This window comes from Peromyscus californicus, unplaced genomic scaffold (genome assembly GCF_007827085.1).
Source record: "Peromyscus californicus insignis strain IS unplaced genomic scaffold, ASM782708v3 Scaffold_11__1_contigs__length_118956290, whole genome shotgun sequence".
NCBI lineage: Eukaryota > Metazoa > Chordata > Mammalia > Rodentia > Cricetidae > Peromyscus > Peromyscus californicus.
Genome location: NW_026294402.1, coordinates 115,766,408 through 115,793,050, shown reverse-complemented (window position 1 = coordinate 115,793,050; position 26,643 = coordinate 115,766,408). Strand labels below are relative to the sequence as shown.

The following is a 26,643-nucleotide window of genomic DNA, read 5'->3' as shown; positions in this document are numbered from 1 at the left end:
CAGGCTCCCTGGTTGTCAGTTCAGTCTCTGTGAGCCCCTGTGAGCCCAGGTTAGTTGATTCTGTGGGTTTTCTTGTGATGTCCTTGACCTCTCTGATACCTACAATACTTCCTCCCTCTCTTCTGGAGGATTCCATAAGCTCAGCCTAATGTCTGGCTGTGGGTCTCTGCACCTGTTTCCATCAGTTGCAGCCTTTACTTTACAGCTAATATCCACTCATGAGTGAGTACTTTATCCTTTACTTTACAGCTAATATCCACTCATGAGTGAGTACATACCAGTTTGTCTTTCTGGGTCTGGGTTACCTCATTCAGGATGATTTTTTTCTAGTTCCATCCATTTGCCTGTACATTTCTGTTGGAACCTGCTGACGAGTCTACTGGGTAGCTGGGTGGAGGTGTGCGGCTAATAGAGACAATGAAGAAGACCGAACAGAGTCGAGAGGTCTGCCAGTCAATGCCGGACAGTGCCTGAGTTTATTTCCCTGCCAGCTTATATACAGTCTTGAAGAACAGAATAGAACAATGCACAGCACAGACATTCAACCACTATCTGCCCTGTCCTTGGGTCAAGGAGCAGGCAGTTTCATTTTCTATCTTGATGTACCTCCAGCTGGCGTCAATAGCCTGTGTTTAGCTAGATAGTGTGTTCATGGTCTAATCAGGACTTTCTCACAGCCCTGGAGCAAGCAAGCTTGAACTCTATTGACTCCGAATAGACTTCAGATTCAAACTGGGAAACTGAGTCACTTGTGGACTCCCACACATTTCCTGATGTCATTGTTTTTAACAGCTGACTAATACTCCATTGTGTAAATGTACTACATTTTCTTTATCTGTTCTTCGGTTGAGGGACATCTAGGTTGTTTCCAGTTTCTGACTATTATGCATAAAACTGCTGTAGATGAATTTCTAAACAGTCTTATTAAATAAAAAACATGGAGCCAGATATAGAGGTTAAAGCCTGAGAGAGATCAGAGGAATAGATACAGCCACAAGCTAACCTCACCTCACCGATACCTCAGCTTCCAAATGTAAGCGACTTCCTGTCTACCCACGCCTATGTGCCTTGCTGTTCTGCCATCTGATTTGCTCTCTCTGTCTAGCTACATCACTTCCTCTTCCTGCCCAGTTCTGTCACTTCCTGTCTGTCTGTACAGACCTCCAGACCTCCATGGTTAACTAGTGTTGGAATTTAACGTATGTGCCACCATGCCTGGCTCTGTTCCCAGTGTGGCCTTGAACTCACAGAGATCCAGACAGATCCCTGCCTGCAAAGTGATAGGATTAAAGGCGTGTGCTACCTTTGCCTGACTTCTTTGTTTACTTATAATGGCTTGCCTTTTCCTCTGATCTCCAGGCAAGCTTTATTTATTAAAGTACAAATAAAATATCACCACTTTTCAGCACAAATAAAATATCACCACGAGCTGCTATGAATATAGTCGAGCAAGTGTATGATTGAGCATCCTTTGGGTATATGCCCAGGAGTGGTATAGCTGGGTCTTGGGGTAGATCAATTGCCAGTTTTCTGAGAACCGCTATATTGATTTTCAAGATGGCTGTACAAGTTTGCACCCCCATCAGCAGTGGAGGAGTGTTCCCCTTACCACATCCTCTCCAGCATGAGCTGTTACTTGTGGTTTTGATCTTAGCCAGTCAGACAAGTATAAGATGGAATCTCAAAGTTATTTTGATTTGCATTTCCCTGATAGCTAAGGATGTTTAACATTTCTTTCAGTGTTTCTTAGCCATTTGAGATTCCTTTGTTGAGAATTCTCTGTTTAGATCTGTACCCCATTTTTTAATTGGATTATTTGGTTTTTTGATGTCTAGTTTCTTGAAATCTTTATATATTTTGGAAACCAGCCGTCTGTCAGATGTGGGGTTGGTGAAGATCTTTTCCAATTCTGTAGACTGACATTTTGTCCTGTTGACAGTGTCCTTTGCCTTACAGAGCTTTTCAGTTTCAGGAGGTCCCATTTATTAATTGTCGATCTCAGTGTCTGTGCTATTGGTGTTCTATTCAGGAAGTTGTCTCCTGTGCCAGTGCATTCAAGGCTACTTCCCACTTTCTCTTCTATCAGCTTCAGTGTAACTGGATTTATGTCGAGGTCTTTGATTCACTTGGACTTGAGTTTTGTGGAAGGAAACAGATATAGATCTAGTTACATTCTTCTTCATGCTGACATCCAGTTATGCCAGCACCATTTGTTGAAGATGCTTTCCTTTTCTCACTGTATAATTTTGGCTTCTGTGTCAAAAATCAGGTGAACATAGGTGTGTGGATTTACACTTGGGTTTTTGATTCGATTCCATTGATTCACCTGTCTGTTTTTATGCCAATACCATGTGTTTTCTTATTACTGTAGCCCTGTAGTAGAGCTTGAAATCAGGGATGGTGAAACCTCTGGAAGTCCTCCTGTTGTACAGGATTGTTTTAGCCATCCTGGGATTTTTGTTTTTCTATATGAAGTTGAGTATTGTTCTTTAAAGTCTGTAAAGAATTGTGGTGGGATTTTAATGGGGAGTGCATTGAATCTGTAGAGTGCAGGCACTCAGGTGTGATCCAGAGAGTGCAAGACTCAGGTGTGATCCAGAGAGTACAGGACTCAAGTGTGATCCAGAGAGTACAGGACTCAAGTGTGATCCAGAGAGTACAGGACTCAAGTGTGATCCAGAGAGTACAGGACTCAGGTGTGATCCAGAGAGTACAGGACTCAAGTGTGATCCAGAGAGTGCAGGGTCAGGAGGGATCCAGAGAGTGCAGGATCAGGAGGGATCCAGAGAGTACAGGACTCAAGTGTGATCCAGAGAGTGCAGGGTCAGGAGGGATCCAGAGCCTGTAGTTGTATGTGGGGGAAGGGAGGAAGAAAAGTCAGGAAAATTGTGAGTCTGGGTAATATGGTGAGGATTGTCAGAACAGGGTGAGCATGTGTCTGGTGCTTGGTGTAGAAGGCTGCCTGTGCCTACACCTGAGGTAATGGCAGATACCGCTTCTTGGCTTCTGGGTCTGTTCCTAACCATATCTGTAAGTTTTCTCACCTGCCTGAAATGTGAGCAGTATGCCTCTTTAATTCTAATTCCTTGACTGATTATCCCTTAAAAATAAACCAAGAACTTAGGAAGGAGACACATGCATGGATTCAATATCAGTACTTTCTCTTCAGACTGAATTTGGATCTGCTGTTCACCCCCATGACGTTCCCTATGGGAAGCAAACTTCTGGATCACTCTTGATGCCCCTGCACTGTGCAGCCATTGTTCTAGCCGAGAGCTAGTGGGAGCTTGATTGTGCGTGTGTGTGTGTGTGTGTGTGTGTGTGTGTGTGTGTGTGCGTGTGCGTGTGCGTGTGCGTGTCACTGGTTGTTGCTTGGTGTGGTGAGGCCTCTAAATAATGTTAGGATGGTGTTCCAATTGTGTGGGTCACCAGGTGTGACTCCTATGCTCTGTTTAGTAAGCTCTGTCAGCTCAAGGTAGGAACTGTGTCTGTGTGGACGTGTGTGCCCCTGCCAGACTCAGATCTGCATGCTCCTCTGTCCTTCAGCTGGTCCATCGACTTTCTGCCACACTTCCTGTTATGTACTTGAGGCTTTGGTTTTCAACTGTGCTGGATTTGAACTCAGCTCAGAATTTCAGCAAATCATTCATCATTTGAAGATTTACCCTTTCATTTAAAATTCTGAATATATTTTTAATTAATATATATCACTTTTCTCTTCCCTTCTCCTCCCTCTAGCCCTTCCCATGTCCCCTCCCTCTGATCCCTCTCATAACCCCTTACAAGATAGGTATAGGAAATAGGATTCCATGTGCCCAGGAATTAAGGCCAGCAACCGACCCGTGAGACCTTGTGTGAACTACTACTTTAGTGAACACACACTGGCTAATTTCAGGTTAAGTGAGATAATAGTACATGTGGGTTTGGACCAAACTAAGAACGCAGACATAGCTGATGAGGTTTCTCCCTCCTCCTGTTGGGTCACCGTATTCTACGAGCTGTTAGGTTGACCTTTCCACCGTGTCTCCCCAGGACTTCGTGTCCACGGTCATCCGTCTACTTGACAGTCCATCCGCTGCCATCAGAGCCAAAGCCTTCCTGGTGCTGCTTCACGTCCTGATTCACAACCGGGACATGCTGCTGCTGAGCTGCCAAGCGAGGTACACTGCCTCTCAGAGGGTCTGTCGGGGGCCGTTGACCAGTGGTTTGTGTGTGTCCTGTAGACTACTTACTGTTGGCCATTATGTATCTGATATTGAAAACCTTTTCTGAAGTTTACCAAGAGTTTAATCTATCTCTAGTATCCTCAGCTTCTAAGCCCAGAGAGGACCCTGAGCACAAGGCAGTGAGGTCTCAATCTGGTGGGCTTTGTGCCTTCCGGGGACGGTGGTTTGCCTGGAAGCCTCTAGGCTGAGAAGCTCAAGGCCCCCATGTGGGGGTGGTTCAAGAGCAGTCCTGGGCTAGTGTCTGTCTGTCACTTTGAGACTTTTTATTTTGTTTGTTCTTTTTAGAAAGGGATGGTTATGTAGCCCAGGCTAGCCATGAGCTCTTGGTCCTCCTGCCTTAGCCTTCCCAGTCCACCACCCTGGCTTTCTCTCCGTTTCACCCTTCCTGTCAAAGGAAGAGCTGTCCCGGGTGCCCCGGAGTTCTGTTTGTGCTTGGCTCCTTCTCACCAACATTGCTTCAGTTCCTCAACCCTGCTCCACTGGGGTCCAGAGAGTCCTGAAAATCTAATTGATATCTTTTCATCTGGAGCCTGGAGCTCACTGTACAACCCAGGCTGACCTTGAAGTTGTGATCTTCATGTCTCAACCTCCCCAAGAGGTGGGATTACAGACCTCCTGGAAACCCTGGGGCATGTTCAGTTAGGCCGGGACCCTCCACACCCTCCCGTGGGAGGTGGTTCTGCTCAGAGCAGCTGCAGTGACCTCAGGATGGTGGTGGCAGTTTCATGTGGAGGATCCTGCTCTGTAAACCCTCCCAGGACAGCGCTGGGGCTGGGAGTCTCAGCTGTGGTGCCTAAGCTTCTAGCTGTGTACCGAGTGTGGCCTGGAGGAGTAGTCTCTACACACGATGGCACAATGCAGTGAGCCGGGTGTAAGCTCCCAGTTGTGTACCGAGTGTGGCCTGGAGGAGTAGTCTCTACACACTGCAGTGCAATGCAGTGAGCCTGGTGGCCTGGGCAGGTGTGCAGATTGTGCAGTTGATGGCCTGAGTGTGACACTAGTCCTTGAGGCCATGCAGCTCTGAAGTGTGGCTCCTCCTGTGTGTATGCTGTGTGATCCAGAGCAAGACTCACGTGGCTGCTGGGCCAGCCTGTGAGGGATGGTACCTCACCTTGTCTTTAAGGAGAGAAGATTCTCCCTCACCTGTGTGTGTTGCATTTGGTCAGTCACTGAGCCGTGGGGACATCAGCAGGCTGAGAGCATTCCTGTGCATGTCGGAAGCCTTGAAGGAGAACGAACAGAATGACCATGCAGCTCTCGGCAAAGCAGCTAATGGAGAAGACAATTCCAGCTGTCATTGTGACTCTGTGAGAGGTTTTATGAACATCAGCAGAACTGAAAAGAGATGGCCTCTGCAGGGACGGCCCTGGGGCTTCGGAAGGCTGTATAAACCATTGAACCAATGGCAAAGACTCAGGAATGCAGGTCACAGCCACCAGAAGACACAGAGCAGGTCCTAGAGACCTCACACACAAAGTGCCAGGGATTCTGGGGGCGAGGAGGGGCTGGGACAGATGATTTTTAACTCAGAAAGTTGGAGCAGGCTTCTTCCAGATGCACGCATTCTCTTTTGGTGCTTGCTTGACCTTGGACAGTGTTAGAAAGACCAGTGACAAGGAGACTGAGGCAGAGTGGGAGACGGTGGCCAGGTGGACTTGTTACCTCACAGCTGTGCTTTGAATCCTGGGAAGCTGACCAACAGCTCACTCAGCAGGAAGGAAGCAGCTGAGGGGCTGCACTGTCTACAAGGGAAGAGACAGACTTGAGACAGAATTCTGGGAAGGCTGGAATTGGGGTACCAGGCACTCCAGCTGCTGTCCCCTATAGAGAGCCCCCAGAGGCTCCTTGTCTCTAGAACTGAGGTGGACAGTTTCAGAGGAATAGTACCCACGGTGGATCTGTGGCTTCCGTGGGCATGGGGACACATGCATACAAACACACAGGTACAAACAGACACAGGCATATACACACGTGTACACACACAGGACAGAGGTCTCGACCTCTGAGGTGCTGTGGGAGGGGTCTCCTCCCTGGAGCCACTTCTGTCCCCTTGTCACCGGAGGGTGATGTCACCGGAGGGTGATGTCACCGGAGGCTGATGTCACCCGAGGTTGTGATGGACACACCTCTTCCCCTGGCCGCTGCCTTCATGTCTCATGGCCTCAGGTCTGTCTTGGTGGCTGATATTTCTCTCTACACAGTGTGTCCTTTCTCTCTTTGGTTTAAAGATACTTTCTTCCCATTCAAGTTCAGAATTTTATATAAAATCTTTGGGGAATATTTCTTGAATCTTTGGATTTATATCTTTTGAGTCAATTTGATTTTCAGCCATGACTTTTTAAAATACGTTTCCATCCCTCTTGCCCTGGACTCCCCTTGGAGACCGGTAAGGCATGTGTAAGGTCTTAGTTAATTGTCCTGTTACTGCCAGAGCCTCCGCTTTTTGTCCCCTCTGGGTTTTCGGCTTTATAATCTCAAATGATCTCGTCTCACATTCCCGGTTCAACTTTCAATTTTCTATGCTGTTGAATTGAGTTCATCTGGTGAAGTTTTTTGCATTTTTCATTTGGTTCATTTTTATGAACTTTTTAAAAATTTAAGACTTTAAATTCTTTCATTGGATTTAAGAGAATTTTCAGTGCTTTTTGGAAATTTTAATTTTTGATGACATTTTTTCTAGTGTTGGGGCCGCGCATGCCCCTGACACACACATGGAGTTTGGAGGGCACTCTTTGGGAGTTTTTGCCCTCCTCCCCGTTAGGAGTCCTGGGGTGGAACGCGGCCCTAGTGCGGCGGCAGTCACCTTTCCTTGCTGCTCCCATCATCAAAGCGTTTTTGTGGTGTCTGTCCATTACTCTTCCCAGCACGGGACTCACGCTGCTGTTCGCCTGTCCAGCCTGATGTTGGGTAGTGTTGTGAGTCCCAGGGCTTTACCTTGATGGGTCGTATTTGAAGGTGTTCTGGATGTTCTGCTTCCCAGGAGGTCCGAGTCTCTCCTCAGGCTGCATTGGTAGGTCTGGGGTGTGGAGGAGGGGTTGCTGGTCTCTGGACCTCTGACACTTCTCTTCTGTGGGAATTAGGTCATTGCCTTGTGAATGGAAGGCCGTTGCCAGTCAGACACTGATCCTGCTGCTCCTGGGGACCCTGAAAGGGGCCCAGCTTTGCTGGGTGGGAAATGGAAGGTCAGCCCATGACTCTCGACTTCCTTCTTCCCAGGAGAACTGGGCCACTGGTGTGGGCTTCATCCTTGCAGGGGGAAGAGGCCCTGCCCGCACCTCCCAGCTGGGGACCTGGAGCAGGCACTACAGTGGAAGGCCGACTCCTACGGCCCACTAGAACCATGGAGGGGAGGGAGAGGTCTTGTGTGGCGTCCCTTTGATCTGTTAGCTCTCTTTTTACATGGGGCTCAGGAAAGACTCGTTGGAACCGTTCTGGGACGCAGGCTTTGGAAGTACTCCGGTAATAGCTGAGGAACGGAGGAAATGAAGGAGACTCATGGCTGCACTGTTTCTTACGTGTCCCCCATCTCCCCCACCCCTGCTCTCTAGGCAGCCCACCTCCTGTTTACTCTCTGGAGTCTAATTAAGCTTGTTTTAATGTTTTAAAATTTATATTACTATTATGTCCAGTGGTTATTGGTTGTGATAGAGAACTTAGAAAAGTGAGGCCGCTCCATATCAGCAGAAGAGGGAATTACAAATCACTTTTGAATATTGCACATAGAAATTCTAGTTGCTGCAGCCTTCAGGAACGAGCTGGGGAGTGTCTTTGACAGTAAATGCACCGTCACTTTGGTTTCGGCAGTTTTACACTTGGCATTTGGCCACTATGAACGTGAGTCGTTGAGGTTCCATGCCCCAGGGTATCCAGTGGGTGTTGTTACAGCCAGCACTGATGGCATGGGATCCTGTGAGTAGTCATTGATTGACCTGGGGGTGCTCACTGGGTGCCGATAAGGGAGGAAGGGAAGGACCGGTTCTATGTTAAAATTGAACATATTTTGGTAAAAGAACTCTCAGTAGCAGGACACACCTATTTTCATGTATCTGCATAACACCCTTCAAAAATAGGAACCGAAGAAAGTTATCAAATTGATTATCTGAGGCAGGTGGGGCAGAGGGGTTACTTGCCTCCACTCACTTGTTTTAGGTTGTTACACTAACAGTGTGAAGGGACCCCAGTGGCTCACAGCTCTAAATATTTGCTCCCCAGTTGGTGGGGCTAGTTTGAAGGTCGTGACAGGTGGAACCCACTAGGGATGGCTGTGGGGGGCCTGCTCCCACTTTTTTCCCAGGTTACTCTTGAGGAGTGAGGGATAAGAGATTTAGATAGAAATATAGAGGGGAGAGAGAGACAGAAACACAGACTACCCTCAGGAGGCCCTAGATCCTTATCCACCAGCCCCTTCTGTCTTTTTTTTGGTTTTTCGAGACAGGGTTCCTCTGTGTAGCTTTGCGCCTTTCCTGGATCTTGCTCTGTAGACCAGGTTGGCCTCGAACTCACAAAGATCCACCTGCCTCTGCCTCCTGAGTGCTGGGATTAAAGATGTGCACCACCACCTGCCCGCACCTGCCTCTGCCTCCTGAGTGCTGGGATTAAAGATGTGCACCACCACCTGCCCGGCCCCTTCTGTCTCTTCTAAAGGCTTTTTATAGGAATGCCAAGGGGTGGAGTAAAAGACCTCCCCCCAGCACAGCCACGTTCAGACCCTTCCAAACACCTGGTAACCATGCGCGCGCGCGCGCGTCGTCAATCCATCCCCTTGTGCAGCCCTGCTGGGTAAAGCAAGCTCAGCTCTCACTGGGAAACCTCTGTGGGCCTCCACAGGTGGCCCTTGAAGTCCAGTCCTTCTCCTGGTTCTGGTCCAGCTCCCTGTCTCCTATGAGGGGTGGAGAGCTGGCTTCGGCTCCTGTGGCCATGAACTCTGCCATCCTTCTCTCCTGTGGCGGACTCACTGCACTCTCTGAGACGAGCAGAGTTGCTAAGACCTTAAGGTGAGGTTCACTCCTGTAATTAAAAAACAAATCCGAGCGGATAGGGGAACATTAGCAATGTTAGCACCTGCTGTCAGGCAGTCATAAAGAACGGAGGGAAGGCTTTTGAGGGGACTCAGCAGGTAAAGGCACCACCGAAGGCTGATGACCAGAGTCCAATCCCTGGAGCCCACATGGTGGAAGGAGAGAATAGATTTCTGCACTGTGTCCTCTGACTTCTACATGCGTGCTGTGGCGTGTGTGTATCTGTACTCCACACACAGACAAATCAGACAAACCAGACAAACAAACAAATGTGATAAAAAACAACAACAAAAATACCAAAAGGGTTATGGGATCCTCAAGACAGTAAAATCGATTTTTTTTTTCTAGACTTGGGAATTTGACTTGGTGATGTCAGTTGTTCTCAGGAAGACAGTGTCGAGGTGGAGGGTGGCTGGCTTCTGTTTCCTTTGCGGCCCAGGGGCTAAGTTGCTGTGTCTGTAAGAGTTGAATAGGAGAGCACACAGCTGAACTGTGTGGTGAGTTTGTCTGGAGCGGCTCCTCCCTTTCCTGGTCCCTGCTGCTCCTCTAGCAGCTGAGTCCCACATGCCATCTTGTTGCCTGTCTGCCACTGACGGCGCTTCCCACCCTCAGCCTGTGATGACCTTTATGGTACTTGGTGGATGTTTTTCCTGCTTCTTGTCATCACCGCTGTCTCTTGATGGTCTATATTTCAGCACATTTTCTGCGATGTCAGCTCTCCCATCCCTCTGCTGTGAAACTGAGCCGTCAGCATCAGATAGAAAGGATGTGACAGCTCCCAAACGTCCACCCCTTTCTTCAGATGGCTCTGCACTCAGATTGAGTGTGACAAGTGATGAAATGGGGCCTTCAGCATCTCTGGGTGTGACTGGAGCTTCAGGGGATGGATGGTTCTATCAGTTCATGAGGAGGTGTGTGTGAGCTGGGTGTGAGCGCCTCCTGAGGGATCAGACTTTCTAGAGGCTTTCTTTCCCCTCCCCCATGCATCTCTGTTAATATGGAAATCAGTGGAATAAAAAAAATACCTGCTTTGATCTTAAAAGAAAGATTTTCTTAAAGAAATATTTACTCTGGATAATTGGTTAACCGTGTGGGAAAATTTATTTTCTATGCTTATACAAAAGTTAATTCCAGATGGATTAAAGAATTATATACCCCAAAGAAACCATAAACAGCTGGAAGAGAGTATGTTTAAATCTGAGAGAGAAAAAGAAGCACGGAGGCAAATACTTGGTTTGCCTTTGTATGATCTGGAAACTTCTCCTTCCCTTAAAAACCATAGGTAAAGCACTGGGTATGCCTGCAGAGGACCCAGTTCAGTTCCCAGTACCCACAAGCACTGGGTGCTCCTGCAGAGGACCCAGTTCACCTGCAGAGGACCCAGTTCAGTTCCCAGTACCCACAAGCACTGGGTGCTCCTGCAGAGGACCCAGTTCGGTTCCCAGTACACAGCACCTGTAACTCCAGCTCCAGGGGTTGTGATGTCCTCAGACTTCCATCAGTGTTGCGCACACATGGGACACATCCATGAAGGCACAACACCTATGCACGTAAATAAAACCATAGATAAACCTTATATGCCCACAAAACTTCAAAGATTGTGTTTCACACATAATAATCTCTCTGCTTTAAAGGGGTTTCTAATGACAGGGATAGATAATTTGCATCATAAATAATTGCAGAAATGGCCAGAGAGATCCAGTGTGTGGTGCTTGCTCTGTGGGTCTGGAGAGCTGAGTTTAACTCCTGGAAACCTTGTAGGTGTGTGTGAAGAGATCAGCTCCTGGAGGTTGTCTCTGCCTCCACGTGCATGCCATGACACGTGTGTCTACACAGGATAAAAATAATGATAAAAATTAAGACAGTCATTGAAGATGCAAATTAAGGTGACACTTAGGGGTAAAAGCAGTGTTGCCGTCATACATCTGAAACGCAGAAGGTGGGGGGTTGTTACCCGTTGAAGCTGTGGGTGGGGGCACTTGTTGCCCCGTTGAGGCTATGGGTGGGGGCACTTGTTGCCCCGTTGAGGCTATGGGTGGGGGCACTTGTTACCCGTTGAGGCTATGGGTGGGGGGCACTTGTTGCCCCGTTGAGGCTATGGGCGGGGGCACTTGTTGCCCCGTTGAGGCTGCCTTTGAATGGGCAGTTTGGGATGTGTCTTTGGAACCTGATTGTTCCCAGCACCGTGAGCAAACCTGCACAGGTGTGTGCTTCTCTAGTGAGCCTAAGCAGCTGACAGACCAACACCCTGTGAATCTTTGCCAACTCTGCTTTTGCTGGGCTCCTGAGTAGCCTCCACCTTTGACACTGTGGCCTTGTCATACGTGGGCTCATTGTGGATGCACAGAGGTGTCTCAAGGATTCTGTCACATTTGCAGAGTGTGTCATTTTATCTGCGTGATTGCTGACACCATCCTCTAGGTTGGAGTCTGTCAGTGGACGTGCCCATCTTGTGGAAACAATTGCATGCTATCTCTCTTTTTTCTAGAACTTCCCTTTCTTTTTCATATTATATCAGCTGTTCTCTGTTACTGTGATAGAACAGCGTATGGAAGAGTGCATTTTGGGCTATGATTCCAGAAGGGAAGGCCATAATGTTGGGGAGGCGTGGTAGCAGGTTGCTGGAGCAGGACGCTGAGAGACTGCATCTTCAACCGTGTGCGAAACAGGCTGAAGGAACACAAGGCTGTGAACTCTCAGAAGTTGCCCTGTGACAGACTTTGCTCCAGCCAGCCTTCATGTCCTAAGCATTCCATAATCTCCTGAACAGCACCACCCAGTGAAGACGAAGCCCAAATGCATGAGCCTGTGGGGACATTTCTCAAATCACCACACATGCATGTACATGTGTGATGTGCATGTATAGGTGCATGTTTGCATTTGGGCACGTGTGTGTGCATGTGTGTGTACTTGCATGTGTGCACATGTGTGTGCATGCAGTGCAGTGTGTGTGTGTGTGTGTGTGTGTGTGTGTGTGTGTGTGTGTGTGTGTGTGTGTGTGTGTATAGGCCCAAGGCTGATGTTGGGAATTATCTCAATCTCTCTTCCACCTTATTCTTTGAGCTAGGCTGTCTCAATCAAATCCAGAGCTCAATTGATAGGGCTAGTCTTTGGATCTAGCTTGCTGTGGGGATCCTGTCTTGGACTTCTGAGGCTGGAATTACAGATGAGTCACTACGCCCGCTTGGTCTCTCTGTGAGATCGGAATCTGGTCTTCTTGCTTCCACAGTGTGTGCTCTGCCCACTGAGCCCCTCCTCAATTCTCTTCCCTAGAGCCTGAGTTTCTAAGCGGCTGCTGACGGTTAACCTGGCAGCCTGCAGCTGCACCTTAGCCCTGCTCAGCTGGAAGGCAGGATGCAGCCTCTGTGGTTTGATGGTGTCCCCCGAGGGTCCCCTGAGGGTCACACTGGTTAGGTCTGTAGTGTGCTGTGTCCCCCCTTTCAGCACTTGACTCTGTTTCTCTCTGCCAGCCAGTCAGGGTTCGGACTGGCCTTGCACAGTGGGAGAGCGGAGCCCCCTCCCACATGGCGGGGGGCTCTGACTCAGTCAGGGTCATCTCGGCCCTGTTGTTGATGGCCTGCTGCTGTGTGCCCGCTGCTGTGTGCTCGGACTGCTGGATAACAACAGGCAACTTGGATCCCATGATGCACTGTGCCAGCACTCATGTTTGGTCTCTGTGAGAAGCTCCTAATTTACCAACGAGAGCATGGCTTTGCTCTAAAAGCCCAAAGATCCGTGCTGCAACTCACTGTGCTGGCGTGTTCTGGGCCCCCTATACTGCAGGCACTCCAGAGTGACTGGTCGTGCTCCAGCAGAAGGCCCCAGGGAACATTCTAGACTCCCATTTTTCCTTTCTGGTCATACTAATTCTTACATTTCATGCCAGTCAGCATATGGATTCTGATAGTTACTAAGTACGACTCTTCCAGTTACAGATTAAGGAAGTAAAGAACCAACTAGAGTGGGCCTGTAGAAATGTTGGGGCTGCTGTAACTTGAATTTGGGTCAAAAGTCCATTTATCACCTGGCCACCATAGCTGAGTCAAAACTGATCAGACATGAATGTGTTGGATTCGGGGAGGAGTTTGCCAAGGACCCTGGCAGGGATGGGGGAGAGAGGAAAGGCACATTCCATAAATATTTAAAGCAAATTATTCCTGAATGGGAAGAAACCATGCTATAGTAACAGCATGTGCAGTGGACAGATAATGGGTTCAGCATGGAAGGAACTAGAAGGAACTGAGGGGAAGCGCCATGGCTCCATTCTCTAAGGAATACAATTTGCTGTATAGGGGTAGAACAGTCTAAAATGTTCATGGTCACCGCATGCAAAGGACCCCATTTTATCCTCCTTATCCAAAGTGAGTTCATAGAGTGTGGGATGTCTCTGTGTGTGCAGGGTGGTCTTGTCAGCTGCCTGTGAGCACCCCTGGTGAGGGCAGTTGTTGGGCAGCCTCATGGTGTGCTCGCTGGTGCGGCAGTGCTGGTTCTCAGCAAACAGACGGAGGTTTTCTTATGGGCTCACTCTGCAGCAGGGTTTCACAATGTGACTTTACCTTAAGGAAAGATATTTTAGACTTTGGAAATTAAATAACACATCATTAAATTTTGTTGTGAATAATTTAGATTTTAGAGAATATTTGAATCCTTAAAGACATGTAGGAATGTGCTTTTGTATACTCTGCAGATTTGGGGGACAGTTTTTTCTTTTGATTCTCTGACTACCAGAAGCTAAGCACCCCCCTTTTGGCTGCTCTCTACATCTAGGATAGCTATTGATTTAGGGGAGTTCCCAGGGCATCGAGAAAAACTCACTTTGGAGTTATTCTAGTTTGGGTGAAGTGGCCGAGGTGTTCTCCTGCGTTCCAGAGGCAAATGTCAGTGTTGTCTGGAGAAGGCTGACTGCAGGCCGCACAGTGCTACTCTAAGTGCATGTGTAGAGGGTGTCCTCAGTGGAGACTGGAGTCCTCTGGGACCAGGATTCGGAGTCCGAGGGATAGAAAAGATGGGACCTAGGAGCCTGGGGTGGGGGCCATGGGAAAAGGTCGGCGTTGCCTTATGTAAATGTCAGTGGAGGACAAAGAAACCTCTCCCTAAGTTCACCATGCAAGACCAGGTAGGTGTGTAGTACATTTGCTTCTGAAAAGGTGACAGAAAAACAGACTCTTGACAACCGTGGGCTCAGTTCACGGTTCTGCTGACAGGACCCACAAGCTGCATCATAAAGGAAATACTGATATATATTAACTTAAAGTTAAGAACTTCTGTTATATTCAAAGTTAAAAACCAACAAAACAACCCAAATCAAGCCACAGACCAGGAGAAGGCACGTGTCACATGAATAATCCCCCATCGAGCTTCTAACCCAAAGGACCAGAGAATCCAGGAGAAAAACAAAGAAGACTTAATGGGCCCTTCACACATGTGTCTATCCCTAGATGTTCAGTTAACACATGAGAAGATGCTGAGCTTCATGAGGATCGGGACAGCTCATAGCATATCTGTTTCATGTGCGTATACATACACATACACACATATACATACATGCATGCATGCACACACACGTACAGCAGACATCTTAAACTAACGGACAGAGATTTGCTAATGAAACTGTTTCTGTTCACCTTTTTTTGGGTCTGTGTCCACAGTTTCCCAAAAGAACTAGAGTTCATTTGAATGGTCGGGGCTTCCAAGCGAGTTTAATATTAATGACCAACAAAAGGCTGGTACCCATGGTTCTTCTTTGATCTTGGGACACCAAGAGCCCTTTGTGTGCAAATATCTTGGTTGGTCGCCATCTGTCACTTGGAGAATGTATCTTTCCATTGGGCAAAGGCAAATGAAATCAGGATGTTGTTTACAGCATGGGCAGAGATGTTTAATGCAGCCTTGCTTCTGCATAAATGCCCAAGCTTGTAAAGTGCAGCTGACTATGCCTGGCCAGTCAGCATGGCTGGGACTGCACCTCTGGAAACACTTGCCTCAGTGGCGTTTAAAACAGACACTATCTACCTTATCATGAGCAGTAATCTTTGCCTGGTGCTCTTTGCAGGCTGGTGATGTACATCGAGAGAGACAGCAGAAAGACCTCCCCGGGCAAGGAGATGCAGGGTGGGAGCGAGTACCTGGCCAGGTGCCTGGATCTCCTCATCCAGCACATGGTACAGGAGCCACCACGGATCCTAGGTAAATGACAGCCACCTTATCCAGGCCCTTAGCTGTTACCTTTCTGCAGTGTGTTCTGCATAGCCTCTTACTCAGTCTTGCTTTTCTTCTATTTTAAAAACTAATTACTTGGGAATTTTATATGTTGTTTGAACATACTCACCCCCTCAACTCCTCCCCTTCCCGCCCCACTTTGACTTCCTCCTCCTCCTCCTCGTCATTGTTATCTTCGTCAGTCTCCTTCATCTTCGTTTACTCCTCCTCCTCCTCCCCCAGTCAAGCCCAGTCTGTGTTGTCCAGTTTGTCTTGGGATTGGGGCTCTGAGGTGTGATCAGTCCACTACGGTGTATCAGTAAAATAAAAGAAAGCAACCCACTAACTGACTCCTGCTCCCAGCAGCCATCAATGGTGGCAACACATCTGTTTCCTCATCTCCAGGCTGGGATTTTGTCTGGCTGGAGCTTGCACAGGACTCATGCATTCCTTCACAATCTCTGAGTCTCTCAGTCTCTGTTGTTGCAGGGCAGTGTGGAGACGTTCCTCTGGAATGTGTGGCTTTAAGACTTACATTGCCTTGTCTGTTTTATAGGATTGAGATGTGTTACATTTCTGTGTTATAGCAACACTTTTTTTTTTCCTTTCTTTTTTTTAGACAGGATTTCACAGTGTAGCTTTGGAGCCTGTCCTGGAACTTGCTCTGTAAACCAGGCTGGTCTCAAACTCACAGAGCTCTGCCTGCCTCTGCCTCCAGAGTGCTGGGATTAAAGACATGTGCCACCACCACCTGGTGATCATAGCAACTCTTATACAGAAAGTATTTAATTGGCACCATTATCATGACAGGAAACATTGCCAGGTGCAGGCAGACATGGTGCTGGAGAGGCAGCAGAGAGTTCTACCTCCGGATCAGCAGGCAGCAGGAAGAGACAGCCACACTGGGCCTGGCTTGAGCATCTGAGCCCTCAAAGCTGTCTCCCAGTGACACACTTCCTCCAACAAAGCTACACCCACTCCAGCAAGGCCACATCTCCTAAGAGTGCCATTCCCTATGAGCTTATGGCCATTTAAGAAAATAAATGAGCTGGAAACCAGGATGTGGTTCAGTCAGCTCGGCTCACATGCATGAAGCTGTGGGTTCCATCACCAGCACTACATAAGGAAGTGTGGGGGTGCCTTCTTATAACCCAGTATTCAGGAGGTAAAGGCAGGAGCTCAGAAGATCAAGGTCATCCTTAGCTACATAGTGGGTTTGAGACCCTCCTAGGTCTCAAATAGAAAAAAACAAAACTCCCAAAACAAAAATCATCCCCAACAACAATATTTATATTGGATTTTACATGGTCAGTTTGAGTTAATTTTCTCAAGATTTCTCTCTGCCCATATAGGTACTTGATCCTAACTAAAAGGCTGAGAAGTGACCTGCCCATACTTAAGAAGTAAATTTCCCTTGAAATTAGAGCCATAAATATATTTATTATTAAAAGAATTTTAAAAATGTATATTTTGTTTTGTTGGTTGGTTTTGTTGTCATTATTGTTGTTTGAGACATGGTCTCTTTATGTAGCCCAGGCTGGCCTGAGACTCAGAGCTCTGTCTGCCTTTGCCTCTTGAGTGTTGAGACTAAAGGTGTACACCATCACACCTGTTTTTGTTTTTTATTGTTGTTTGTTTCATTTTTTTGAGACAAAGTTTGGGGTGGAATTGAACTCACTGTGTAGCAGAGGCTGGCTTTGAACTCCTGATCCTCCGGCCTCTATCCCCCAAGTGCTGAGATTTGAGATGTATAACACCACATCCAGAAACACAGGTTTTAGTTTCTAATTTGAAACGTTGGAGGTCGATGTCACAGGTTTTGGTGGTGGTGGTTGTTTGAAGAGGTACCTCTAACATGAGAACATGTAGGGACAGCCTGCAGAGGGTGCTGACTGCCCTGAGGAAATGCCTTGCTTGTTGTTTTCGGGAGTTAAAGTGACAGGAGGAGGGCTCAGGGCTGCTCTGGCTCCTTTCTTTTGCGTTTCCAGCAGGTGGAGCTCTAACCCGGAAGTGTTCAGCACATTAAGTTTGACTCAAGCCGTCTTAGTGAAGATGACGATGTCATTGTAACTGCCAATAACTCTTACTAATCAATTAGGGAACATTTTCCATCTAATGACCGGAAAGAGAGCACCTCACAATTTAGCCAGCAAAAATGATGGAAACCGGGGCTGGAGAGATGGCTCAGCAGTTAAGAGCACTGGTTGCTCTTCCAGAGGACCTGGGCTCAATTCCCAGCACCCACACAGTGGACTTATAACCATTTGTACTCTAGTTCCAGGGGATCCGATGCCCTCTTCTGGGGACCTGCACGCGTGCATGCACACACACACACACACACATACACACACACACACACACACACACACACACACACACACACACACACACACGTGGTTTGAAAGAAAATGCCCCAAAGGGAGTGGCACTGTTAGGAGGTGTGGCCTTGTTGGAGGAAGTGTGTCACTGTGGAGGCAGGCTATGAGGTCTCATATATGCTCAAGATGCTGCCCAGTGTCTCAGACCACTTCCTGTGACTATTGAGTCAAGATGTAGGACTATCAGCTCTTGCTCCAGCACCAAGTCTGCCTGCACACCACCATGTTGCACCATGATGATAGTGGACTAAACCTCTGAAAATGTAAGCCACCCCAATGAAATGTTTCTTTATAAGAGGTGCTGTGGTCATGGTGTCTCTTCACAGCAATAGAAACACACACACACACACACACACACACACACACACACACACACACAAATAAAAATAAATCTTAAAAGTTTTGAACATTGATCTCTTTTCCCCCATCCCTGGCAGTAGCCTCTCACGCCTTTAATCCCAGCACTTGGGAGTCAGAGGCAGGTGGATTCCTGTGAGTTCATGTCCAGTCTGGTCTACAGAGAAAATTCCAGGACAGCTAAGACTACAGAGAAACCCTATCTTGAAAAAAAAAATAATAATGCTTCCTCTTTTCTCTATCCTGTTTTTCTTTCTTTCTTTTTCTTTTTCAGGTTGTATTTTATAATCTGTTTACTTGTAATTTTAAATTAGTTTTCTAAAGCAATAAGCAATAATAGTCAATTTGAATAATACAAATAAATACATTTCTAAGACCACTACTGTATCATAACTGTTTATAAATTCTCTTTTTAATTTCTAGGTTAGAGGTCAGTTGATAGTGGCTCTACAGATTGCCACACTCTGTCCAGAGGCTACAAGTGTATTTATATTACCAGCGTGTGTGTTGCTGGGATGTGGCTCAATTGGTAGAGTTCTTGCCTAGGATGCACAAAGCCCTGGGTTTGATTCCCAGCTCTTCATAGAATAAGATATGAGGGCACACACCTAAAACCCAGCACTTGCCTGTAGCTCCAGCACCTGGTGGAGGAGGCAGGAGGATAATCTTCATCTATGTGTTGAGTTGGAGGCTAGCCTGAGCTGGTGAGACCCTGTCTCAAAAAACAAACAAACAAGAAAAGGTGTGAACAACCCGCTGGGTTGTGACGGAGCTGTGGCCAGAGGCTCCTGTCCCTCTGTGGTTTCTTACCTTCATACCTCCCTGATGTGCTTCACAGGTGACATTCTCAATGCCCTGGCAAATGTGTCTGGCCGAAAGCACCCATCCACGGTCCAGGGGAAGCAGCTGAAGATGTGTCTCCCCATGATGTCTGTGGTGCTCCACCTGGTCATGTCTCAGGTACCCCTGTCTGGGGAAGCTGTAACACGTGTGGACCCCAGCCTTGTCCCCTGGAGTGGAGCCATCTCTACTGAGATGACTCTTCCATCTGTTTGTCGGGATGTAATCCAGGGAACTCTCGCCCCACAGGTGTTCCGGCCTCAAGTGGTGACAGAGGAGTTCCTGTTCAGCTATGGGACTGTTCTTGTGAGTAGCACGCTGCCACTGTTGCTGGCTGCGGGATGGGCTGTGACAAGGAAGGAATTAAAAGTCTAAATGGCATTTGTTTGTAGGGAAGTGACCTTTTTATATTTTTATCTGTTCACTGTAATAAAATTTGACATTTGGGGAAAATACATTCTCTCCTGATAATGTATTTTGTTCAGAGACAGCCCCTAATAGGGTAAAAAAAAAAAAAGCTCACATAAACACTCGATAGACATCAAGTTAAGGATTTGAAAGGACATGGGTGAGAGTGGGGGCTGAGAATACTGTGGTTGCTGACTTGGTTCGGCGCTCTCTGTCCAGCCTGTGCATGTCTCTCTAGGATGACACTTTACGAAGTTAAACTCAGTTTTGTTCCTTCTTTTACTTGACTTTGACAATGTGAGAAGACGGGAAAGCCAAGTGATTGTGCTACTTTTCACTCTGGTTCTGCACACGTCTTTCTGAGGATTCTGTAGCCCAGGAAGTCAGTGTGTGCGGTGGGTGTGCGGAGGGAAGCTTAGTGACGTCACTCACCACCTGGAGCCTGACCTTGACAGCTTCACGAAGCCCGGGAGGTTAGAAGGTGTCCTGGAGCCATGCACACAGCACAGTGGCGTCTCAGTGTCAGTGTAGTTCTGCAGGAACAGAGTGCTGCTGCTCAGGAGCGAGAGGGTGGTTTTCTAGAAGGTTCATTCTAGGAGAAAGGTGATGTTTCTAAAACACAGAGAATGGAGATGTCTGGGCAGTCATGAGGGACTCTTTGGTGTTGAGTTTCGACTTTATTCTCATGCTATGAGTCCCGAAGTCTAGAAAATTCCTGCGGTGGGCTGTGCATTTTTCTGTATTTGTAACGCTTGCACTGATCATCTCTCACTGTCTGTAATGTGCACTCTGTCTCTTGGCAAGACCATATTCTTTAACGACACGACATACATGTCGAGGTCTAGAACAGGCTTGGGCCCTGTGGCCTGTTGTGGAGTGTTGAGTAGATAGACGTGGCCTGTGTTTGTGTGTGCTCTCCTGTAGATGTAACCAACCGTCTTATTAAATAAGGAACACAGAGCCGATTCAGAGAAGAAAGCCAAGAGGTCAGAACTAAGAGCCTTACCCTTCCTGCTTCAGCCAAGAGAGCTCTCCGAAAAGGGACCTACTTCCTGTGTGTATGTCTTTATATAGTCTAGCTGTTCTGCCTTCTCATTGGTTGTAAACCCAAACACGTGACTGCCTCGTCACTGCCTGTATGTACAGCCCTCCAGGTCCTCTATGGTATTGAGATTAAAGGCGTGTGTCTCCAATGCTGGCTGTATCCTTGAACACACAGAGATCTACCTAGCTCTGTCTACCAAGTGCTGGGATTAAAGGCGTGCACCACCACCGCCACGCTCTTGCTATGGCTGTAATAGCTCTGACCCCCGGGCAACTTTATTTATTAACATACAATTAAAATCACATTTCAGTACAAGTAAAATACCACCACACTCTCCCCCAGCTCCTTCCCACTCCCTCCCTCCCCCACCTCTCTTCTCTGCCTGCAGTGAGCACACTTTATGTTTTCACAACCTTGCAAGTGTCCCGTTGGGGAGCCTCCACGGACCTTCAGCGCCTGCTTCAGGGAGGGAGCACCACATGGGCTCAGAGACAAGAATGGAGGCCCCACTGGGGAAGGGCCTCCTCTCTTCTCTTTCCTGGTCTTCTGTAGGGTTGCCTCCACGCAGGTGTCTGTGGAGAACTGAAAACAACTTGCCTGGTTCGTTATGATGTGAAAAAAACCTTCACATTTCTTTGTCTTTGGTTCTCAGGAGGGAGTTTAAACAAATAAAATGGCAAACATTGTATTTTAAGGCTGGCGAGATGGCTCCGTGGTTAAAGGTGCTTGTAGACAAGCTCAACGACCTGAGTTGGAGCCCCAGATCCATACAAGGGAAGGAGAGGCCTGTAGCTAGAGTTTTCCTACCTGGCCCACAGTCAGGACAAATCTCTCTCACCCGCCAGTCCCACAGCAGCTCAGACCCGACCAAGTAAACACAGAGACTTATATTGGTTACAAACTGTATGGCTGTGGCAGGCTTCTTGCTAACTGTTCTTACAGCTTAAATTAATCCATTTCCATTAATCTATACCTTGCCACGTGGCTCGTGGCTTACCGGCATCTTCACATGCTGTTTCTCATCGTGGCGGCTGGCAGTGTCTCTCTGACTCAGCCTTCCACTTCCCAGCTTTATTCTCCTCCTTGTCCCGCCTACACTTCCTGCCTAGCCAATGGCCAATCAGTGTTTTATTTATTGACTAATTAGCAACACATTTGACATATAGAACATCCCACAGCAGAGGTCTGACTCCTGAAAGTTATCTAAGTGCACATGCGTGTGCATGCAGGTGTGGGCACACACACACACACAGGCATGAGATGCTATTTGGGCTATTTTCCCAGTGAAGCCACTTTCCTAGTCTGCTGGTCCTAGGGTATCTCCATGACTTTTCTCACTGTACCTGTTTGTACCTTCTTGAACTCAGTGTTGATGGCACTGATGTGACACTGGAGAGCAGTGGGTCACTGTCTAATCCACAGCCTGGTTCAGCTACCTGTGCAGTTTGCGTCCATTTGTCATGAGCTGTTGTTGTGACAGGAAAGCTGTCATCAGATGTTGCTCTTATGGGTTAATCTTCCAGAATTATCAAAAATATTATTCCAGTTCCTGTATCCTTCTGATGTCAGCCGAGAGAACCAGCCTACCTCACATCTTCCAGCCCCTGCAAGTGAGAAGTGTAGGCTGGCATACAAAAGCTTTGAAAACATTTGTTTTCGTTTTGGTTAGCAAAGGTTTCCTAAACATCCCTGGAGTCTACAGAGCTCATTCAGAAGAGTGTCACACACGGTCATACACAGAGCAGTGTGGAAGCTGGAAGTTGACCGTGGGTGTCTTTCTCCATCTCTTTTGCTCTTTATTCTTTGAGACAGGGTATGTTGTGGAACCCAGAATTTGCTGGTTATCAGTGAGCTTCTGTCCTGCCTCTGCCTTCCCATCTTACATAGTCAGCTCCAGGCATCACTTGACATGACCCAGCTGGGGGGGCGGATCTCAATTGACAAATTGCCCAGAACAGATTGGCCTGTGGGCTTGCTGTGAGGCATTTTCTTAATTGCTAGTGATGTAGGTGGGCCCAGCCCACTGTGGGCGGTGCCATCCCTGGGCAGGTGGGCCTGTTGCATAAGTGAGCTACTGAACAAGCCAGTAAGTGATACTCCTCCATGGTGTCTGCCTCAGGCTCCTGCCCTGAGTTCTCTCAGTGATGGACTGTGCCCTGTAAGCTAAAACAGACCTTTTCCTCCCAAACTGTTTCTGGTTGTGGTGTTTATCACAGCCACCTGGGACACCATTGCTGTGGGTTCGGGTGTGCCCTGCAGCGGCGCCGCCCTGCTGCAGCGTGGGTCTGGGCATCGGACTGGGCATTGGACTCAAGTCCTCACGCTTGCTCAGCAAGCCCTCGCCCCCTGAGCCGTCTTTCTAACCCAGCACAGCGGATGAAAGCTTTGCGAAGTCCATCTGGAGATCAACATTCTTTTCAGTATTTTCCAAGTACGTCCGAGTAGTCTCCATCGCAGCAGGCTTATCAGTTAGCTTTAAAAAACTGCCTGGATCTGAGGTACTCCGTTCCAGCCAGGAACAGCCTATGCCGGAACTTCCTGCCTGTGGGTAAAGTGGGCTGGAGAGAGGCCCCGAGCTGCCGTGTCTTCACTCACCGCAAGGGTTCTTAAGGGGGACCTGGAGGGTATGGCCCTGTGCATCTCACAATGGCACCAGGCCACGGTTTGCTGTGGTGTGGAAGGGACATCGCCATCCTCATCAGAGCAGCTGTGACAACTTGGCATTTCCCTCACAGGAGGGAGGGCACTAGACCCCTCCCAGCTGTATCCTGTTCTACCTCAGTTGCACATGATCGTGTGGTCTGAGGAGGCTCTAGAGCAGTGGTTCTCAACCTGGGGGTTGTAATGACCCTTTCACAGGGGTCACATATCAGATATTTACATTATGATTCATAACAGTAGCATTATGAAGTAGCAACGAAAATAATTTTATGGTTGGAGTCACCACACCATGAGGATCTGTATTAAAGGGTCGCAGCGTTAGGGAGAGTGAGAACCGCTGCTCTGGAGTGTGTAGAGGGTGGAAGGTGGCTGAAGGGAGATGGGGAGACTCGGTCTGTGCAGCTGTGGGAACATGTCATCCATGCCGGTGGTGCACTGCCTGTCACCCTCAGCCCTGCTCGGTGAGGAAACCCAATAAACCCAGTGGCTGGCTAAGCCGGACACTGATGGAGTGGCTGCTTTGGTCTGTCGTTGGTGCTCCTTTATGGTAGAACATTCTAGATGATTACATATGGGACATGAGTGTAGAAATTAGCTCTACATAAACATTTCCCCCAAATAAGTGAAATTTGAGTCTTAAGGCGACTGCTATTTTACTGCAATGGCGGGTGCTTTTAAACCATCTTGGGCTTTCACAGGCTCCATAGAAGGAGGATTAGCTAGCTGCTAATTGCTGCTTTCCACCCTGCTGGGGAGGCAGCCTGTCCCCACACCAGCTGCCTCTTCAAGGCTTGCAGCCAGAGCTGGGGAGGCTGTGGGGACACTGCTATGGATTCTCATGTTTTGAGGCCCCCATTGAACTGGGCCAGAAAACAGGAAGTGTTGGCAGGGAAACCAGTGGTGGGTCCTGATGGATGTTGACCTACTGTGCACTGTGTTTCCTGGGTCCTTCCCCAAGGTTCTTGGTTGATGAGCCCAGGACAGGGACTTGTCTGTGCATGCTGGGTTCTCAAGTCCTGCTCTCTCTGGACTGTGGAAGTGCAGTGATTGACAGGCAGGACAGTCCTGCCTCTGTGCACAGCTTTCTGACAAGTGAATGCTGATTTGTTGATGGCACTTGGTTTGTGTTGTGGAGATGGTGCCCGCCATGCTTTAAAACAAACCGCCAAATGCTCTAATGATGTTCTTGTGAGGAGTTTTTCTGTCTGCACTGACTGCAGACTCCCGTCCCCAGCTTGTTGCCGGGGGTGGGGTGGGGTGGGGGATTTGTTTGCCTCCTGGAAGGAGGCCTGAAACACTGAGCTGGGCAGGCCTGCTCTTGGCCGCAGCAAGCCCTTTACCCACTGCACTGTCTCTGCAGCCCGACAGGGCTCTTCTCTGCCCTCAGTCTTGCAGCCGATGGCCTGGCCCTGGGTTCTGTGTGGGGACTGCTCTGCTGCCCACGCTCTCGGTGGCCATCTGCAGATGCTCTGTGTCCTGGGGTCACCTGCAGCTTCAGGTGACACTGCTGCTTGCTTTCCTGGTGCTGTGCCACTGACCACACAGCTTAAGGAAGAATTTATTTTGACTCAAAGTTAAAGGGTTATTTTACCATCTGGATAACTGCTATTGACATGAAAAAAAAAGAAAAAAGAAAAATTAACTTTAAATCCCAAGGATGTATGAGATAGTGGGTGGTGGCTGCAGTCTGTCTCCTCAGGACCCAGGGTCCTGTCTTTTCTGGGTGTCTGTTGTGAAAGCTGCTGTCAAGTAGTCAGCCTTCCTGTAGAGTCTTCAGAATAATTGCACCGAAAGGATCGATGTGCACAGCCCTGTGCTCACTGTGGTCACCACAGAGAGCACACACAACCCTCTGCTCAATGTGGTCACCACAGAGAGTGTACACACAGCCCTGTGCTTGCCGTGGTCACCACAGATAGCTAAGTTGATTTTTTGTTTTTTTTTTCTTTTGTTTTTCAAGACAGGGTTTCTCTGTGTAGCTTTGGCACCTTTCCTGGAACTCACTTTGTAGACCAGGCTGGCCTCAAACTCAGAGATCTGCCTGCCTCTGCCTCCTGAGTGCTGGGATTAAAGGCGTGCACCACCACCACCACCACCACTGCCCGACCTAAATTACCTTTTTTAAAGTCAAAGATGTTAAAAAATATTCTGATGGAAAGAAGCTTATTTTGGTTTGTCATTCAAGTGGACCACATCCCAAGGTGAGGTCACACTGCATATCTTTGCCCATTGTCTTTCTTGTGAAATAATTTTTGTTTATTGGGGATTTGTGTGCATACACCACAGTGCCTGTGCAGATCGCTTGCAGGAGTCCATTCCCTACTTCTGTCCCTGGGAGTGAACTCAGGATGTCTGCCTTGGTGCAAGCTCCTTTACCTGCTGAGCCAGCTCGCCTCCGCCTGTCCCCTTTAAAAAAAGACATTTCTTTCTGAATGTTTAGTTTGGCATCAAATTAATATTAATTTAAAAATTGTGTCTCAATTTTGGAAATTTGTGAAACTCTTTCATCCAAGTTGTTATAAAAAGCTTCTGTAGCGCTCTTTTACAGTGAACTTTAAACATCTTTGCTTGCTGATCTGAAGAGAATTGAGGTTTTGAATTTTTGCTTTTTGGAGAACTTTGATTTCCTGAATTCTTGGGCTTTGTTTATGACAAACCCCTTCACATTTCCATTTGTGCTCCTTCCCACTGAGGCAAAAGAAAGAGAAGGAGAAGGAGCAGCTCCGCTGGGGAGCCCAGCCACCTGTGACCGGGATTTTTTCCTGGGCATTTTTATGACTAACTATTGTTTCATTTGTATGGAATGTATAGTTTGATATAATTTTAGTAAAAGATACATCGTGGGTGCTGAAGAGATGGCTCAGTGATTCGGAGCACTGGCTGCTTTTTTAGAGGTCCTGCGGTTCAAGGTCCCAGCATCCACATGCAGCTTACAGCAACCTGTAACTCCAGCCTCTGGATCTGGTGCCGTCTTCTCGCCTCTGTGGGTCTCAGGTGCACATGTGGTACACAGAAATACATGCAGGCAAAACACCTTCCACATAAAAATAAAATTTAAAAGATATTGTTTAAAGACTTCATTAAAATGCTCAGAGATGCATGTGTTGGAATATTTTAAAATATCCAGGAAATGGTAGTTCCAGGGCAGTGGCTTCCTTGCTGGGGTGGGTAGTTCACGTGAGGAACTGAATGTTCTCGGTCTGTCAACTCCACTAGTAGTTGGAGAGGTCCCTTATTCTCCACAGCACAGTACACACAGTCTACTGTGTAGTGCACATGTATATATTACCTTTTTTGTTTATCGATTTTTTTTCTTTGCTCATTTGGAGACATAGTCTTGCTATGTAGCCCAGGTTAGCCTTGAATTCACTAAACAGTTCAGGCAGGCCTTGGACTTATATTGATCCTCCTGCCTCAACCTCTTGATTGCAGGGAGCACAGGCTTGGGCTACCACATTTGGTTAAATCATATCACAGTAGACCAATTTCTTCTCTGGGTTAATAGCTAATAG

General features: G+C 47.8%; 1 protein-coding gene across 9 annotated transcripts in view; it reads left to right on the top strand.

Moving 5' to 3' along the window:
* Positions 1-26,643, top strand: part of Ulk4 (unc-51 like kinase 4) — a 336,112-nt gene that overhangs the window by 73,546 nt on the left and 235,923 nt on the right. For 5 of the 9 annotated variants that reach the window (XR_008215107.1, XR_008215108.1, XM_052724593.1 and 2 more), the window contains exons 22-26: positions 4,033-4,160; positions 9,940-10,155; positions 15,297-15,430; positions 19,016-19,137; positions 19,267-19,323. Coding sequence is in view for 7 of the 9 variants with exons in the window: in XM_052724593.1 (XP_052580553.1) it covers positions 4,033-4,160; positions 9,940-10,155; positions 15,297-15,430; positions 19,016-19,137; positions 19,267-19,323 (657 nt within the window). In the remaining 2 variants the exon portion in view is untranslated. The remainder of the gene's footprint in view (positions 1-4,032; positions 4,161-9,939; positions 10,156-15,296; positions 15,431-19,015; positions 19,138-19,266; positions 19,324-26,643) is intronic. The other 4 variants (XM_052724642.1, XM_052724631.1, XM_052724620.1 and 1 more) reach the window with 1 other exon arrangement.